The 17,862-nt window shown below is 40.7% G+C and overlaps 1 protein-coding gene across 7 annotated transcripts in view; it reads right to left on the bottom strand.

Annotated features, from left to right (window-relative positions):
- The window catches only part of sema6a (sema domain, transmembrane domain (TM), and cytoplasmic domain, (semaphorin) 6A), a 119,701-nt gene that overhangs the window by 51,885 nt on the left and 49,954 nt on the right, over positions 1-17,862 (bottom strand). For all 7 annotated transcript variants that reach the window (XR_013300237.1, XM_077600255.1, XM_077600258.1 and 4 more), the window contains 3 exons: positions 6,815-6,875; positions 4,090-4,152; positions 3,568-3,669 (listed from right to left, as the gene is read on the bottom strand). Coding sequence is in view for 6 of the 7 variants with exons in the window: in XM_077600255.1 (XP_077456381.1) it covers positions 3,568-3,669; positions 4,090-4,152; positions 6,815-6,875 (226 nt within the window). In the remaining variant the exon portion in view is untranslated. The remainder of the gene's footprint in view (positions 1-3,567; positions 3,670-4,089; positions 4,153-6,814; positions 6,876-17,862) is intronic.

The raw sequence follows: 17,862 nt of genomic DNA, 5'->3' as shown, positions 1-17,862 counted from the left end.
ATCAGCAGAGCTGTCCGGGGCAATATCCTGATATTCTTAGCCAGGCAACAGAGCTCAACAAAAACTGCCACCTTGAGCTAAGGCAGTTGTAAACATAAAGCATTTGGATGGTGAAACAACTTGAATCTAGTTATGCCGTCAATTTGGCTAGCCTGTACACAGGTAAACTGCTATATGATGATGGACTCAAACGACTTAAGACATGATATACATTTTTCACATTTTAGTTCCCAGGTGTCTTCACAATACAATGCCTTCCATGCTTAAGCCAAAGCTTGTAAAATTACAGCAGTGCAGCTGCAAATATGTGAATCTGAGTCAAACAGAAAACAGGTTGGTCGGTCATAACTAGAGCGTTTAACTTTGACAGAATCATAGCTCTTTTTAGTCAGGCAAGAGACAGCTGGAAAAAAAGAAAGATACTCCTGAAATCTTCGTATATATAAACAAACAATTAGAAAGTTCCTCTTCCCTTTTAACATCACCTCAACTTCCAAAAGTGAGGGAGGTGGTTATTATTTTCAATATAAATAAATCCAGTGGCGGTGACAGTGATAGATGTCCAATCCATTTGAAATAGGAGGGGTTGGTGGTGAATGGTTGCTGTTAGGCCTCCCGGTTGAAATGGATTGGACGCCCAAGTCGTTCATAATAGTTAATGAGTTAAGCCTTTATTTATTTTTAATATTTTTTTTTAATGTTGGGTATCATCAACAACCAATTTCAGTTTAGCATTGATGGATTTATTCGGTGAGGCAATACTGTTCAAGGTAGGTCAGAAGGATCTGGCGCCAACACATTGGGTCACTAATTAATAGGACAATAGAACATTAGACAAATGAGACAACCTGCAAAATTATTCATACTTGAGTTCACCCATAGGCCACAACCAACCAAGGACGCAGCACCACAGTGGGACATTAATCGTCACGGCCCATTTCTCTGCAACCTGTTTGCCCCGCATGCCCCGTTTCTGACACTTTTACACACTGGAAGGAAACCAAAGTCTTTGCAGCTGTTCATAAAAACCTCATGTCTTAACCTATCTGGGATAAAAGGGTTTCATTCAGAGCTGTACGTCATCATTTGCAAATAGAAGGTAAGATAAATCCAGTGTTAGAAAGTAGCATTTGTATTATTAGTATTAGATAGCGTTATATGAATTGAAAATTTTACATTCAAACATTCACTACTTCTTGCCTTTCACTAAATAACTTTTTGTATATGAGAGAAATGGACTTTGTCTGGGGAGACCCAAACCATGCTGGGTCTCACCTGACAACCTAAGCACCCCGCTGGTTCACAGCACTTTGCCCGGCAACACCAGATGAAACCCCTCGCTTGTTCATACGTGTGAACCAGCTGGACGGACTGTTTATTATTGCCACGCAGTCAGGGATTGACAGGCGGAGAAAGCAACAGAGGGTAGGACGTCAACTGAGAGGAATTAAGACTGGCAGAAGAGAAGCAAAAAGGGAAGGGGGGTCTGAGGGCGGCTTGGCCTTTGAATTTGTGTGTATAGCAGCATTAACGTGGGACAAGGGAGGAAGGATAACATTAGCTAATGAAGAGGCAAAATTGGAAGAGCAGTGTGGGTTATTGGTTTGGGTGGGAGCCACCGCCTACCCCACAGGCTCCCCCTATTTCCCCCCTCCTTGTTGATAAATGTGGGATGAGGTTGGCCCTGAAACAGAAGCCCTTTTCAGTGATGTCACATCGGGGAAATGAAGAAACAACCGGTGGCCGAGGTAGCAGAGTGGAAGAACCCAGCATGCCCTCTGAAATCTGACAGGCTGTCAGCATTCCCTTTGGCACCAGATCACTGGAAGGAGGGTCGAATGATGGGTAGACAGAGGAACTGATTGAGTGGGTGATCAATTGATTGATAGATAGAGGAAACGATTGAGTGGGAGATCGATTGATTTAATTGTTGACGGTCAGAATGCTTGGGCGTGGACAATTATCATAACACTCAAAGAAGAAGTGCAGTGTTTTTTGTCGGAATTTCATCCGCAATTAGAATCGCTTACAGATGAATAATGTATTTATTAGACACATAGCTGGGAGAGAGCCTCGCCAATCAAAAAATTTGCGCTGACAATTTTCAAGCACTGGCAAGTGGTTATTTTACCCTAACATCAATCAAATTTTATAGTGTTTCCCATGCAAAGAAAAGCTGCTCAAATCCCATACCCGGTGTTTTATACATAAGTTGTTCATTTATACATTCGCAAAACCAAGTGTCCTACGTGCACACAGCTTAGCTCTCCCTTGTAACTTAACCAACCAGGGCTAGCAGCCATTCTGGAGCAGTAATTTCTAAACCTTGAAACTATAACCATGGGGCCTATAAAAGCTAACAACGTCTGATAAATGCAGAGACATAAATTCCATTTCGCTGCAGTAGGACAAGCAATATTGCTGCATCCACTCTGTGTACTTAACATGCCGAGCCATGAAGCCAATGGAGCAGGCAAGTCTTGTAGTTCTGGTAAACACATCTAGTGAAGCAAACCAGCAGTACGTACGTATATGTGCGTGAGTGTTTTTTCTTTCTTTATTTTTTCCCCCATAGACTAAAAAGATAACATCAGCCTGAGATGTGACCACTTAATCCTATGAAAGCAAAAGACAAACGGTAACCGAGAGTAGTAACAATTTTCAGTAACCTCTCTACATTTATTTAGGTAAATTTTAGTATAAATACTTCACTGCACGTCAGAGTAGTTTTATCTTAGCAATAGTAGTTTAGCTTTTTATTTCAAGGTCTCTTGAAAATGGCCCTTGAGTATTTCTGTTGGACGGAATTGCTGCGCCTGCTTAATTATGAGCATCATGTTTAATCATGCTAACATGATCAAAGGGAAAATACATTTGCTACCAAAGCTAGACGTGCACAGATAGTTAATTAAACGTGGCCAAAGAAGAAAGACCGACTTTTAGTAGCTATGTTTTCATTTTTCAGGAAATGCTTAACCATTCATTTTCTCTACCACCGTATATACCACTTATACCCAATTGGTCACGGTTGCGCTTGAGTTGAGATTCTAACCCAGATCCTCAGAACTGTGAGGCAGACTTGATCACCACAAGTAAGCCGAGCTGCCGAGAAATGCTAAGAAGTAACCTTTTTTTTGTGGAAGAATTATAAATATCCCACTCCACTAATTATCTGCCCATCCTTGACAATTTGTTGGTGTTTTTTGATTATATAAAAGGGATTCTAAGTCATATTTCACTGACATCCAGTCCTTCTAAAACTCTAGGTCATTAATGGGTTTTTCCTGACTTCTCATTTTCAAATACCACCCTTCACTGTAAAAGGATGGTCACATTTCTTGACTTTTTTTTGCCGTGCGAGTGCATGAGCGGAGGTGGGCTGGTTTTACCGCCTCTGAATTGAGCGTGTCAGAGTCCACCTGCAGATAAAGGAGTTGTGCAATTCATCCATCTACGTCCGCCCCTCCGCTCCCATGTGGCTTGTTTCGGCGCGTGCAAAATATCCTCAGCCAAGGGTAAGTGGCAGGCAAAGAAAAGGAGGGCGGGATAAAGAACGGGCGTCCTTACCCTGTATGTTCGACACGATGGGTTGAAAGCGTTTGTCCCGCAAACAAACAGGTTGTCGTCGTTTTGCTGCAAGACGACTTTGATGAAATTGTGACACTCGTCCTGCAGCACACAAGAGAGAGCAAAGAGAGACATTTGTCTCTTTTATAATTGACAGGTTGACGCTAAAAGGCACATGTGGTTGAGAAATGACAGGCCGGCCCCTGTTTGCAGCGCACCATTTAGATGCAAAGCAAAGTGCAGCCGTGTAATCATGACACGCAGCATTTTCTCTCGCTATGTCAATGTCATGTGATTTCAATGGCAGAGCCAGGTTTACCTCAACAATAATGAAAGCAAAAGGAGATTATTTTACAATAAATCCTGGGAAAATACAATTAGGCTGCCATTTGATGGAAAGATTATAACTAATGTGCTCTATAAATTGTGACAGTTGAAGGTTTTATGAACTGCAGGCAGTGTATTATTGCACCTGTTTGGAGGTGCTTTGGTGGATGTACATTTGTGCAAACGTGAGTCTACCTTGTGCTTCCCTTTCATCCTGCATGTGTCCACGTCAGCCGGCCTTGACTTCCAAGTCATTTTCTGTAAGAAATAATAAGTAGTAAGTTAAAGTAAGTCAGTGAACCTAGAAAACGCAACAACAATTTCATTGTAATAACACAAAACAATAATTGTTGTGCTACAGTCTTACTACTTCATTAATGCACAATCTAAGTGTTAGTTGACCATCTCAACAATCTGATAACTTTTCAATTATATTTCTCTTTGAAAGCTGTCAAAGGCAATGAAAGAGTTTAAAGACAGTTTTGTTTGGTAATAAAAACAACGAGATAATAGATTTTATCAAATCATTTATCAATGATTAAGACAAAGTAACGATATTTCGGACAAAATTTTGCTACAGCATAATTAAATAATTGTAAATAAATGCAAGTTCACTGTAGTTTCAAAATAGCACTATTTTGTAGTCCGATATCAATGCTCGCTTTCTCGTATGTTCTAAAATTTTAATGAGGCATGTAAAAACTACCACCAAAATCGGTACAGGATCTTCAGTATAAGTGTTTGAACATGTTTTTGAAAAGTGGATAATTAAATAATGAATTAAATAACATGTACTTAATTAAATGCATTGAATTGGGACAGCCTGAATATGTCATTATCAATCAAAGGCCCTTATCAATCAAGATTTGTTTGTACAAACTTATGTAATCATTGTGATAATCACAGTGTTGAAGCTGTACATTGGATTAAACTGGCAGTTGTTTCCAATGCTATGCGTACTTTACAAAGCAACATGAACAAATGATGATGAAGCGCTTTTCGGATGTTGCCACGTCATGCCCTTCTTCCCCGGTCCACACTAGAGCCTCACTAATAAACATCTTGTGAATAAAATCGAATAGAATATCACCTTAGTGAACATGCTGCACAGCACTTTGCACCTTTACTTCTGCTCAAATGTAAGCATTCTCACCTAATGCCAATCAGGAACCATTTGACAACTTGAACTGGTAATCGACTGCCTTCAAATAAATAAATACGGAGTATACTTACACATAAAGCGCTATTATCCACACGATTACTGTTCCCAAAGGGTTCACATTTGATTATTTACATATATACTCATCCCCCTGGGATCAAATTAGGGTTCAGTGCCTTGCCCAAGGACAATTTGATAATGAGCATTCAGAACCGAGATGGAAATGATGACCCTTCAGTTAATGGAAGACCCTTGCTACAAACTACCACAGCCGCCCCTAATTAGAGTTCATGCCCTGATTCTCTTAGAATACACACAAAATTACCTCATTGTGACTCACTGGTAGCCAATATAATATGTCAATCAGCTATAAACATAATTCTGCATGCATACATGTGCATTGTCACAAACACTTATCAATCAATGTGTCACATATGCACACATGCAGACAGTGGTCCTTGAGTGCCGCCTATGATCACTCACTACCTGCCGCCATTGTCAAGGATGTTTGGAGCTGATTAAAAAGTCTCAGACATCAATCAACATGTGCCTTTTTATGTGCTCGCTGCTCTCATTAGTGCTCATTGGCTGAACTTCGACATTGTGGTGAGACACGCCATTATTTCAATTGCAGGGAAAAAAATGCAATAAACTCTGGTAATTGAAGGGGGTAGTGACTTAGCGATGCATTGAGTTGACGAAAAATGGAGAGTAGTTGATTTGCCCCTAGTTATTCATCTTTTTAATAGATACATACAAATACAATATAAATAATATTCCAAGTTAATATTCATTCATTTATTTTTCAAGCCATTTATTCTCAGAATGGTCGCGGGAGGTGCTGGAGCCTATCCCGACTAACTACGGGCACCACCCCGAATTGGTGGCCAGCCAATCGCAGGGCACCTCAACCATTCACGCTAACACTCATACCTGGGGGCAATTTAGAGTGTTTAACCAGCCTACTGTGCGTGTTTTTGGGATGGGGGAGGAAACCGGAGTACCCGGAGAACACCAACGCAAGATCGGGGAGAACATTCAAACTACACGCAGTGAGGACCCTCCTGAGATCAAACCCTCAACCCCAGAACTGTAAGGCTAACTCACTAACCACTCACCCACCGGGTCGCCTCCATGTGAATAACTAAACAAAGTGTCTTCTACTTCATTATCATTTGAAACTAATCCAAAATTAGACTTCAAAACAAATTGCTTCAAATGCACAAGTAAAGCAAAGAGTCTTTGTAACTCGCAGAATCATTTGTAATACTTCGCACCTCCCTGACATGCAAATGCTTTCTATCCGTCAGGATGTATCACTTCAGTAATACATCCTTAGCACCATTTTCTACTTTCCTATCAGGGCTAAAGTGCCTGGAAAAACAATGCAAATACAAGAATTCTCCCGAGATACAGCGGATCACGTTAATAGCAAAACGGTGGGTGATGACCCCGAATAGAATAAAAATGTGTTCTTTGCAGTCTTTTTATAGTGCAGATTTTCATTTGGAGTGAAACAAATGGAAACTCTGAGTTAGGGGAAAGCTGGTGTTTGCAGCTGAGGACGTAAATACAAGATCTTATCTCCTCTCCGCCTCTACTTCCGATGTGACGTGGGCGCTCACTCGCTGATTGATTGGATAATCTACTTAACGGGGTCACCGTGCACACATATACCACAGGTGATTAGGGTTACGCCGTCGACGTAGGCTTGGCAGAACAAGACGTCCTCTATTCCGGGCGCACGTTTCACTTACTCACCTTGGTGAAAAAGATCTCGTCGTTTGTGGCGGTGTCCGTGTCCACTGTGTATATGTGATCCCTGCCAGAGAAAAGAGATTGAAATGGATAGGTCAGACAGTCTCAAAACTCGACAAACAATAAGTCCATTTGCCCCCCATTTGCTCCCTGAAGGCAGAAAACGACCTCAAAAGATGGAGCTTTGTGTAAACTTTGTTCAAACTTTAAAATGAAGTATGACAATAAACAAAAGGAGGCCACAGTGAATTTGTTCTGTCAGACCGAAACAGTCGACAATGCTTTGGAGTGCCGGGGCGCAGGGCAGGACAAAAGCCTCTTTGTCCCGGAGGAAGAGCCCCTGTGGGGGTTTGGTGTGCGGAGGGGTCGAGGTGGGGGGGGTGAGATGGCGAGACGAGAGGTGCCAAGTCACTCAGAGCTGTTCAGGTCAATTAAGCTCACTGTTTGAGCGACAGGAAATCTATACCAGTGCTCATTACAGCTCAAAATTGAAGACTCGTGCATGTGCATGCACGTCTGCGAGCGTAGGGGTGAACTAGTGAACCTCTGCTGCCTTCTTTGTATGTACACTTTATGAATTACGGTGTTGGAACACCTGGCAAATAGAATTGAAAATGGAGGGAGAAAATGGGCTTCCGCGAATGCTCTCTGCATGGTCTGAACGCACTGGGGGGTTGAACCCTAGCTCTACGAACTATGAGGCGGACATGTTAATTAATCACCCCCCACCAGGCCGGCTCCGGACGAAAATAAATAAATATCATAGCAATAAAAATCTAAGGAAAAAAGAAGGTGAAAACTGTTTTCTAATACCAAATAAAACATATTGCCTAAAAAACATTTTTCCTCATATACCACATTCCTAATGTTTAATCGCAATCACAAAAAAAGTTTTTTATTCATCTATTTTTTGTCTTTTTAAAGTTACTTTATTTGTATGTATTGCTCTATTTGTTCCATCACTGTCTTGTTTTGACAAACAGTCTGTAATTAAGCAAAGTATTGCAAATATTAAATACAGCAAATGGATCCGTAACCTGCGTCAGTTTACAACCTAATACTACTGATGAATATGTAGGACAGCAGAATTGTGAAGGCTTATTTTTTGAAGCAATGTACTCCAATTCTAGACTGACCTACATCTCGGACCAAGAATCTGCTTGCAAAACAAGCATTGTTCAACTCTCATTAATTTTGTCTAAAAGGTTTCCGATTCGGCAGCAGTGTATATGGAAAACATAAAAGGTTAATAACATCGCAGACAAACTAGTGCATCTACTCACCGTCAAAGTAGTAAGATTTACCTCAATTACGTACAAAGGTGCCCTCGCCCAAGTACTGTAACTGTTTTAATTGGTCAGAGATTACATTTTTTAATCAGACTACCCAAAGAGCGTCGACATGGAAGGCACATTTTAATTACATTTTAGCTCCCAAACCTGCACTTAGCTTGCCTTTGCTGCCTCGTTGTCTCATTAACTAGATCGAATAAAGTCTTCAGAGCAACGTGCATTTTCAAATAAATCTACTTATATCACTTTCTTGGGAAGGGAGTAGGAGCATGTCGCAGCAGATGAAACCCAGTCTACTGTACATTATGAGCCTTGGCGCTAAAATTGAATAATTAATCTTTGGGAGCCGTTGAAATTAACCGAGTATGGCTGCTGAACATTGAGAGGACATACTTCCATTGAGACATGATCCTCAGCCGGTGTTTCTCATTTTGTCACAGCGGGAGTTACGATTACACTTCCCACTAAATGTCACAGGTGGCCAGACATGAGACACAATAAGAAAAAGATTGTCTTATTGCTGGTCTTACTGTGAGTGAGCAATTACAAATGAGCAACACAACAGATAATACACAAAACAATATACACAGTATTTTGTAGTACTAGTACGATTAAGAGACAGAGATGGTATGTTGCCACGAGTGCCAAAAATGGAAATAAGTAGAAATGAGTTTGACTTTAAATACCAATTGCTGTTTGTCAAGTCTCTCTCTCATCTCATTTTCTGAACCACTTTATCCATTAGGGTCACGGGGGATGCTGGGGCCTATCCCAGCTGATTCCGGGCCACAGGCGGGGACAGCCTGAATCGGTGGCCACCAGATCACAGGGCACCAGGAGACGGACAACCATGCACACTCACACTCACTAAAGATAATGTCATGTGTTTCTTTGTTTAAGGTTTTCAACCTAATCACCTTCCAATCAACCTGTAACCACTAATAAACTTAAATAAATTGGAAAAAAGGAGGAAAGTTTCGAGTTCTTCATGTGTTTGAAAGACCAAGGCCTTTTTCAAGTTGGGGCAAAGAACTGAGGGAGTTAAAGACAACTTGACACCGTTTAATATATAAAAAATAAAGCAAATGAAAATGAGTAGAGTGGAAATATAAAAAGGAAGATGACTGAAGCCATCAAAATCACTCAACTTTTTTCTCTTTGCTCAGCGTCATCACTTCTTTAATTAGAATTGAAATGCAGCGTGTCCACTTTAGAACAAAAAGACAAAACTAAAGCGATGAAATCAGAGGATCACTAGGCAGATTTAGAACGCTCTCATAGTTTTTTTTATTTTTATTTTACCGCATGCAATTTTTAAACTGAATTGTGAGCAATATGTAATTGCCTCCACCATAAATTTGCCACTTGGCTCCCTACGCGGGGCCTCGACTAGCCCTTCTTGCAGAGCCAAGGCCTTCCAGCTACACGGGTTTACTCTCCAGTAGAGATTAGCGGGAGCCAAGAACATGAGGCATCTTTTAAACATCCTGACGGGGGATGGAGGAGGACAATGGAACGGCTGTGTCAACACACAGTCACACAAACATACACACACATGCCCCCGTTTCCCTGTTCCCATCTGCACCTGAAAACATAACTCGGACCTTGAAGACCATTGGCTAAGACAGAAAGTGTCACAAACTGTCACTCTTTTAATAAATCAAATTCACTATTTAATACAAACTCATTTAATTTGACGTTACACCTTTTTGGCTTTTAAACATACAGTGCCTCCATTGTGTATGTTGGAAGATTATTTCCAGGCGTCGGTGGACCACGAAAAATTACAGAGCCCTAACTTTGTTGTGTGTTGTTTTACAGTGGCAACTAAGTCCAGTATTAATTCTTATTCTATACTGAGAAATGTAGCAGCAACGTCAACAAATGACATAGAAAAATGGGAATTATCGTGTGTATTGTAGCTCCGTAACACACAAACATGGATGTGACAGTGCGGCTCAGCCGGAACTGTAATTGCCATAAAATATGCGATATACCCGCAAAATGCCGAATCATCTTTTATATTTTATCATGAGACTAGACTCCACACTTTTATTATTTATTTATTATTACTCTGGGGGACTACTTGGAATGCAATGCTGTGTTTACTGAGTGTGTGAACAATTGCATCCACGGATAATAGCCGTAATACCTATTTTTTGCAACTCACTGGGTGGACATATATTCGAAGGAGGCATTTATTTGTTTAAAGTAGGAATTACTATTTGAGGAGAACATGCACTTAGAGACCTTACAAATTATTATGGTTTCCGATTCACAACTCAGGGGAAATGATGACAGTGACAGGCAGAACAAAGCTCTATCCCCGCATGGCAAATGGTAGAATTAACGACAAATTAACTATTGCCATTCATGCAACAAAATACAAGCTTCTGTTCAAGCAACCCAAAAAGTCAATTAGACAGTCGATTTAGTTGAGATCATCATTAAGTGAGTATAGTTTTTGTGACGTGAGATGTCCCTTGTCTCAATAAAGTATGGGAAACAATCAGCAAATTGTGTGTACTCTGTCCCAGAAACCACAGACGGTGTTCAGGGGGCTGCCGTATAACGGAATTCACTCAGGGGTAATTGAATAATGGCTGTGTTTGACATTGGATAAGTGAGCGCCATCCGCTGCCAGTTTGACTCACTCGCCGTGGGCATCCAATTTCCCGAAATTCGGCAAACAGAAATGCACGAATAGAACGGAAAGGCCTGCGGATCTCCTTTCGCACAAAAATACGGGACAATTGTTAAGAAAAGAGAGGGGACAAGCTGAGTGATGGCGGCCAGACAGTGGGCGGAGTCAGTGTCCGATGGATAGACATGGACATGAAGCCACAAGAACACAGGGGGTTTGTGCAAAGGAATGTCATACAGAGAACTCCGTCAGCCGGCTCATTGTTAAAGTATCTTTCCTCTCATGTAGCCAGGAATAGAAAACAATGTTGACAACTTACTTATGTTGACTACTGATTAATGACTATTTATTATGTGTGCACTGTATAGTGAAGATTTAAATGTCAGTGGTCTTGTATTGTACTTGTATAATGACAATAAAGGCATTGAATTCAAATTCAATTTAATTCAAATGAGATACTTATAATTATTATTTATCTATTGTCATGAATGAAACTGAAGGCATCACAAAACGATGACACTCCTGATTTCCCTGATCAGACATGTTCTTTGGTGGGTTGCAAAAATAGAGCAATGGCTACAGTGAATGACATCGGCATTTTGTGACTTGAATGTAGGAGACATCTTGACAGGCCACCTGAATTTTTGCCCTCACCAAATACAGTAGCTTAAGTAACGCTCACACTGTGAGCTCTTCTCTACGCCAAGTGAAAAAGATATACTTATAACGAGCATGTTAGAAATTCATCTCACGAGGCAGGAAATTCTAAGAAATTGACTTGACTCCATATACCTGCTGAGAAAACTGACTTAAATGACCTTTTCCTAAGTGGATAACTTCAGTGTACATATTTTCATTTTCATGTTCAGTCTATTTCATTTGCGTCAACGTTAGCAAAACTATGGGAACATGTTTTGATGAAAAAAACTTGAAATTGTTCGCCATGGAACAATGTTTTTTTCTACTTTGCATGCACTTTTAAGTTAACAGAAGACTACTTAAGAGTATTTGATGTGAAATTTTGTTGTTGTGTGAAGTTCTCTCAACATATTTTGAAATTGTCTGATGCTCTCTGTTTGATAGACATATCGTCACGGGGGGCCGAGTGGATAGTGGATCGCATGTCGGTCTCGTAGTTTTGAGATCGAAGGTTCAAGCCCAAGTGGGTACATGTGTGGAGTTGTCATGTTCTTCTCGAGCCTGCAGGGGTATTCTCTGGGTACTCGGGTTTCATCCCATATCCCCAAAACAGGCATGCTTGGCTGGTTAAACACTCTAAACTATCCCTGGGCAATTGGCTGGCAACCCATTGGGGGTGTCCCCTGCCTGATTCCCATAGTTGGGAAGCACCTCTGGTGACCCTTGTGAGGATAAGCGGTATGGAAAATGAATGAATGAATGCCCCTCACTTACTACCCACCCTCACCCATATTCGTCACAAATGCATCATGGGGGGTTATCCAGCAGACTATTGTTCTCTGTTATGGCTTTCTCTGGATCAAATCCTGAGCACAAAGTGGACTGAAGAAGGGGACCAAGGGAGCTAGAAGGCCCCTGTTGGCTCTGTGAGGGGGCATGTGGAGATTGTGAATAGGCCCAGGGCATGAGAGGCCCTGGGTGATGTGATGCCATGAAATACAACAAGCCAGAGTTCATTCGACCCCCATCAAGCTGGGGCAGGTTGGTCTTTTAGATGGTTTTCGTTTTAGAATGGTTGCATGACAGTGTATCACAGGGTTAGTGGGGTAAGGGGTATGTTTTTAAGCATGAGGCCTTGCTTTATTGATTTGTATCTAGGGAGCTTTATGCAAAGACACCCTTGGAATGCAGAACCGAGGAATGCAAAACATCAAACCCCAGTTGTTTGACACATGTCTAATACCACCCCCACCCCATTTCCAATGGCAACACATCGAGCCTATTGTGTTGTTGCAGAAGCATGTATCCGAGTGCGCAAGTGTTATGGCAGCTGGGAAGTGTAGATGGAGTTGGGCTTTCGAATGAAGGGAACAGGCAGTGGATTTACAAAATTGCTTGTGAGCTGAGCAGGCAGCTTCTAATTGTCAGGGTGGATTATTGTGTCACGTGTGCTAGGAGTGACAAGAATTGGCTTAAAATTGTTATGGATGCAAAGCCAGTGACTGTTTAGGCATCTTGAATTTATAAAAGAACCCTAAATAAACCACATTGCAAGACAAGATGAGGTGAATTTGTGCGTACACAGTGGCTTTACCGATATTCTATACCACTCAGAAATATGTCTTAAGGACAACAACAATGATATGGAACTGGGTACTTTTAGATACTAATTTCATTCTTTGTTTATGCCAAAAAAAAAAAAATCGCAAAAGATATTTTCCAATAGAAACATCACTAAATGTTTGTGTTGGATAATAGAGAAAAGAACGCTATATAAATTCCATATAAAATCATTAATGAAAATGATAAAATCTGGGTTGTGGTTCAGTCGTCTAAGCGCACCGCTACCATTGTGAAAACCTGGATTAGATTTTCACTTGTGGGATGCGTCAGGGTGGGCATCCATTGTAACTCATAGCCCCAGAATATAGTTTCACCCCAAAGTATGAACTGCCATATCTTAATGTACCTTAAGGGCATTCTTGCAGAATCCACCAATAGCCAAAAAAGCCCCAGGGGTTCAAGTCGTCTCAGTCATAGAACTGTTGGCACGTAAAGAATTTCCGAGACACTGCACGTTATGTTACGAGTCAAACCTTTAATCCAGGTGACCATTGTTAAGTATAAGCTTTGTTGTTCCGAATGCATACGTGGTAGCATGTTGTGCGAAGAAGAGGAGACCGCTGTGTAATCCCAGTCATTAGTGGGTTTTAACAGGATTTGGTACAACTACAATAATGGACACTCCATCTAGCTGCTACCTCCATTGGCGAGCGTGCCAAAGGCACCCAAGCACAATCGGTAGCCTCGGACCGTTGCTGTTACCATAGCGAAGCGCCAACGGTGCACCGGGAATGGAAGTGATGCACCGCATGTGCATAGAGCCGAGGTATGCAAGCTCTTCCTGGCTATATAAAGTAACACATGCCGCATCATTTTGTATAGATGGCCTTCATTCCGGTTGGCCCTCCAACTAAAAAAAGAAAGTTTATACAAGGCTGATATTATGTTGCAAAGAGTAATGTGACCACGTCTAATTAAGACCATGCTGTGCCTTTTCATTATAGAGGTGAAGATTTTAAACCTGCAAGTGATTATTACAACAGCGTGTTACCAACCGCTGACTGTGGCTCATTCATTCAGGGACAAATTTTTCCATCCTACCACCATAAAGTTGACTCACAAGGAAAAGTTTATACTACTCAGTCTATTAAACTGAGCATTCACATGCTTTAGATTCATTCAAACAAAGAGAAATAGAACATTTAAAGCACTTTAAGTGAAAGAAAGAGGAGGTAAGTGTTCAAAATAATACACGGAGAAAGCAAAAATCAAATCACTAAATATCCCATTTTGACATGTACCGAACTTATTTTAAATAAGCCTGAAATTCATTCATCAGTTTATTTTAAGGAAGCTTTTTCTTTTACACCAAAAAGAACCAAAAGTTTTTTACTTTTCAATCAAACCTTTTCTTTTCCTATAAAAGCCTATGTGAATTCAGGCTCAATTTAAGGTAGACAATTTGTTACTCAAATTGACATTCAACAGGAACATGCATGTCAGTAAAACTGTCTCCCAGTGTTTACATTCCCTTTTAGCAAACAGACTCTCCTCTTCTCCAGGTTTCACTTTGACCTCTGTGCACACGGAGGGTGCAACAGGGATTTAAAATATCACTAATAGATAGAAATCACAGATCTTAGATCTGACAATTTTTTTTATTAAAAACAAAAATAGCCTGTATAAAAGCAGCATAGTAAATTAATTTTAATCGTGATCCAAATATATATATATATATATATATATATATATATATATATATATATTTATATATATATATATATATATATATATATATATATATATATATATATATATATATATATAGTGCACTTTCAGCAAAGTAAATGATAAATCTCCCACAGCTCCTTGATGAATTGCCTCTAATGTCACGCAGCGTGTACCTTGAACATGAAATATGGAGCGCCTGGGAGAGGAATCTTGCATCAAGAGCAGTTTAATGCTGAATTACGGCACATTGCTAAAGCACCTGCATAGTGTTATGATTCAGACACAGTTGCAATTAGCTGAAAGTGTGCTATAAATAAGGATTTGAAATACATTATGTATCCATATATAATTTTTAATTATCTAGTTATCGAAGTATTTGAATTATCTCCCTCAAAGTTTGAACAATTAAACCTATTAAAAGATTATTTATTTTTAAAGTTACACTATTTGATGTCCGAAAACTACTTTGGGGAGTGAATATGCATGTGTCATTTAGTAGGTTGTTTGGGCGTGAGCTGTGATGAACAGTTCATAGTGTTTATGTGTTTTACAGTTCTCCAAGTGTTCAATAAACAGGTGAACAGTGCAAACTGTGGCAAATGTTAGGACACACGCCAGCGATGTGAGAATATGTAAATATGCAAAGGGGGCGCGGGTATTTAGTTGAGATCCCAGTCCGTAAGGCAGACTTCCTGAGTAGTATAACACTGTTATGCATGCATTAATGACAGGGTCCCCCCAAAGAGTTTTTAGGGTCGTTTACTTTATAATAAATTGACAAAAAACGTCCCATTACATTTATTTTAGTCTTGTTAAAAAAGTGTTCGCTACCATTCACATGATTACGACGTAAATGCTTTCATAATAAAGTTGTAAGTCTGCCATTGAAGCGCATCTTGTGTATTTTATTTGAACTCAAGCGAGGTAATGTTTAGAGATGAGAATGTTCTCCATGTCCCAATATTTATGCAGCTGACTGTAAACACCAAAGTGAATCAGTTTGGCTCCAATAACAAACATCTGTTTCTAGAATGACTTGTTTTGTTAGCGCAATACTAAACCATCTTATCTATACACCGCTTATGGGCTGTAGAAAAACAGAGATGCAAGGAAAAGGAAAAAGTTGGAATCCCATCACGCTTTCTTCAAAACCGCGTTTTGAACAACCTCCGTCTTGCATCTCATCAGGCTCGACTTTTGCCTTTCCCCCGGCTATAAATGACTCCTGACCTGAATACGTAATCATGATTTAAAAGCTGACGGGGCTAATGACATTTTCGACATATCGGCGGAAATTATATGAGCTACTCAACAGGAGCTCACTGATGTGCTCACATTTAAGCACACATGTTGCAGACCAGAGTAATCGCCAGTGTTCCCTCTAAGCTGCGCGTGTGCGCAATTGCGCACTACTCTCGTCCTCGCTGCGCAGCAGCAATCATATGGCGCGCAGTAAAAAAAAAAAAAAAAAAAGTCGGATTTTTTTTTTTTTTTTTTCTTTTTTTTTTTTTTTTTTTTTACCCCTTTCCCCATGATGGCGCCGTTTAAGCGGCAGCAAGTGGCAGTAGCTCTGTCCACTTATGTTTTTCGTGTTTTACAGCATGTTTTACATGAAAAATGGACAGGTCGCCGAATGAACGTCGTCCATTCGGCGACCTGCCCGTCTGTCAAACGTCCGTCGGCGAAACGTCTTTAGGCGAATCATCCGAGTACCGATGATGTCGCTCACACTGGTACTCAGTGCGCTCAGGGAGGTTGACTTTCTGCTCAGACCAACGAAAAATTAGAGGGAACATTGGTAATCGCTCTTGTCAAATCAACGCATTTCATTCAAGCACGCAGAACCTGATTTAATAACATCAATCAGGTTTCTGAGTTGCTTAAATTTGCCACAGACTATTCACTACCGTGCCCAAGTCACTTTGTTGATTTACAATTTCATCAGTTGCTAATGTGGCATTAGAGATCTTGTTAATTCCTTGCCAAGGGATCAAAACAGTAGCCAAACAGTTCAACGGAGTTTGGAGCCCTTATGAAAGAAAAAAACAAACAGGCTGAATTAAATGTTGGGCTTTGGATGGCGTTCACAGGGGCCATCTGCAAGCTGCAGCACCCAACAACTGACTTGAGGCATGATGGTAAAATTGGCTCCAGAATAAACAAGTCATCTGACTACATAAAAGGGACAATTTAATACACTGCTTTGCTGGCTGAACACTTTGACATTGATCGTCTCCCTTTCCTCCTCATCACTCAACTTTTACCAATATCCCGTTGCAAAGCTGCCCAGACTACCGACAATGCTTTGCTTGTCTGCGCAGGGAATCATCCGGTTTGCTCTAATCTCAGATAAGACATTCCAGTTATTTTGGGGTCACATACCCTAGGCCACGTGGCATCATTCCTGTCTGCATGGACTAAGTATGTTGAGAACACACAATTAAACAGTTAACACTTTGTAAGCTCGTACTAAATTTTGCTCAACCACAGTATACACATATTGAGCTTTTTTTCTGACTTCTGTGTTTTGTCACTACTAAAGATTACAAATATAGCGACAAAAAGGATAGCTGAATCCTATCGTACTCGAGGGCAAAAAGCAAGATTTGCCCTGGATAGGTCACCGGTCAATCGCAAAGCATTTATAGAAAAACAACACACATATTTTTCGGAGCTGTTGTGAAGGCCGGAATTATATTCACAGTATTCTCAACCCAACTAGATTGTTTTTGACCCCTCTTCTGTCTATGTGTACATAGAATACAAAAACTTTGTTCAATCATTTGACAACTGGTCAGTGTAATAAATTGGGCAACACAAACTCTCTAACATGCACACACGCCAACAAACACACCCCTCAAATAAACCCTCTGTGTCCCAGTTGCCTCCCCCTTTGTGCCCCTAAAACGGCTGGCTGCAACCCCATGTGGAGCAGGTGGGAGACAGGCGCACCAAAGTCTCTGGCGCCCTTTCCTACACACACAACACACACACACACACACACACACACACAAACACGACACACCCGAAGCGGCAGTCTCCCTGAACCACTTAATTTGACATGCTTAGGAGCAAAACAAAGAACACCCCCTCCATTGTGTCGTCCACCAAGTCAGGCCTAAACTCAATTACCCAAAGGGGGCTCAGATCAAGTTGATAAGAATCGTAAAGACCTTTCCATG

This window comes from Stigmatopora argus, chromosome 5 (genome assembly GCF_051989625.1).
Source record: "Stigmatopora argus isolate UIUO_Sarg chromosome 5, RoL_Sarg_1.0, whole genome shotgun sequence".
Taxonomy (NCBI): Eukaryota; Metazoa; Chordata; class Actinopteri; order Syngnathiformes; family Syngnathidae; genus Stigmatopora; species Stigmatopora argus.
The sequence above is the reverse complement of the archived record's forward strand: the minus strand, read 5'-3'. Positions and strand labels throughout refer to the sequence as shown.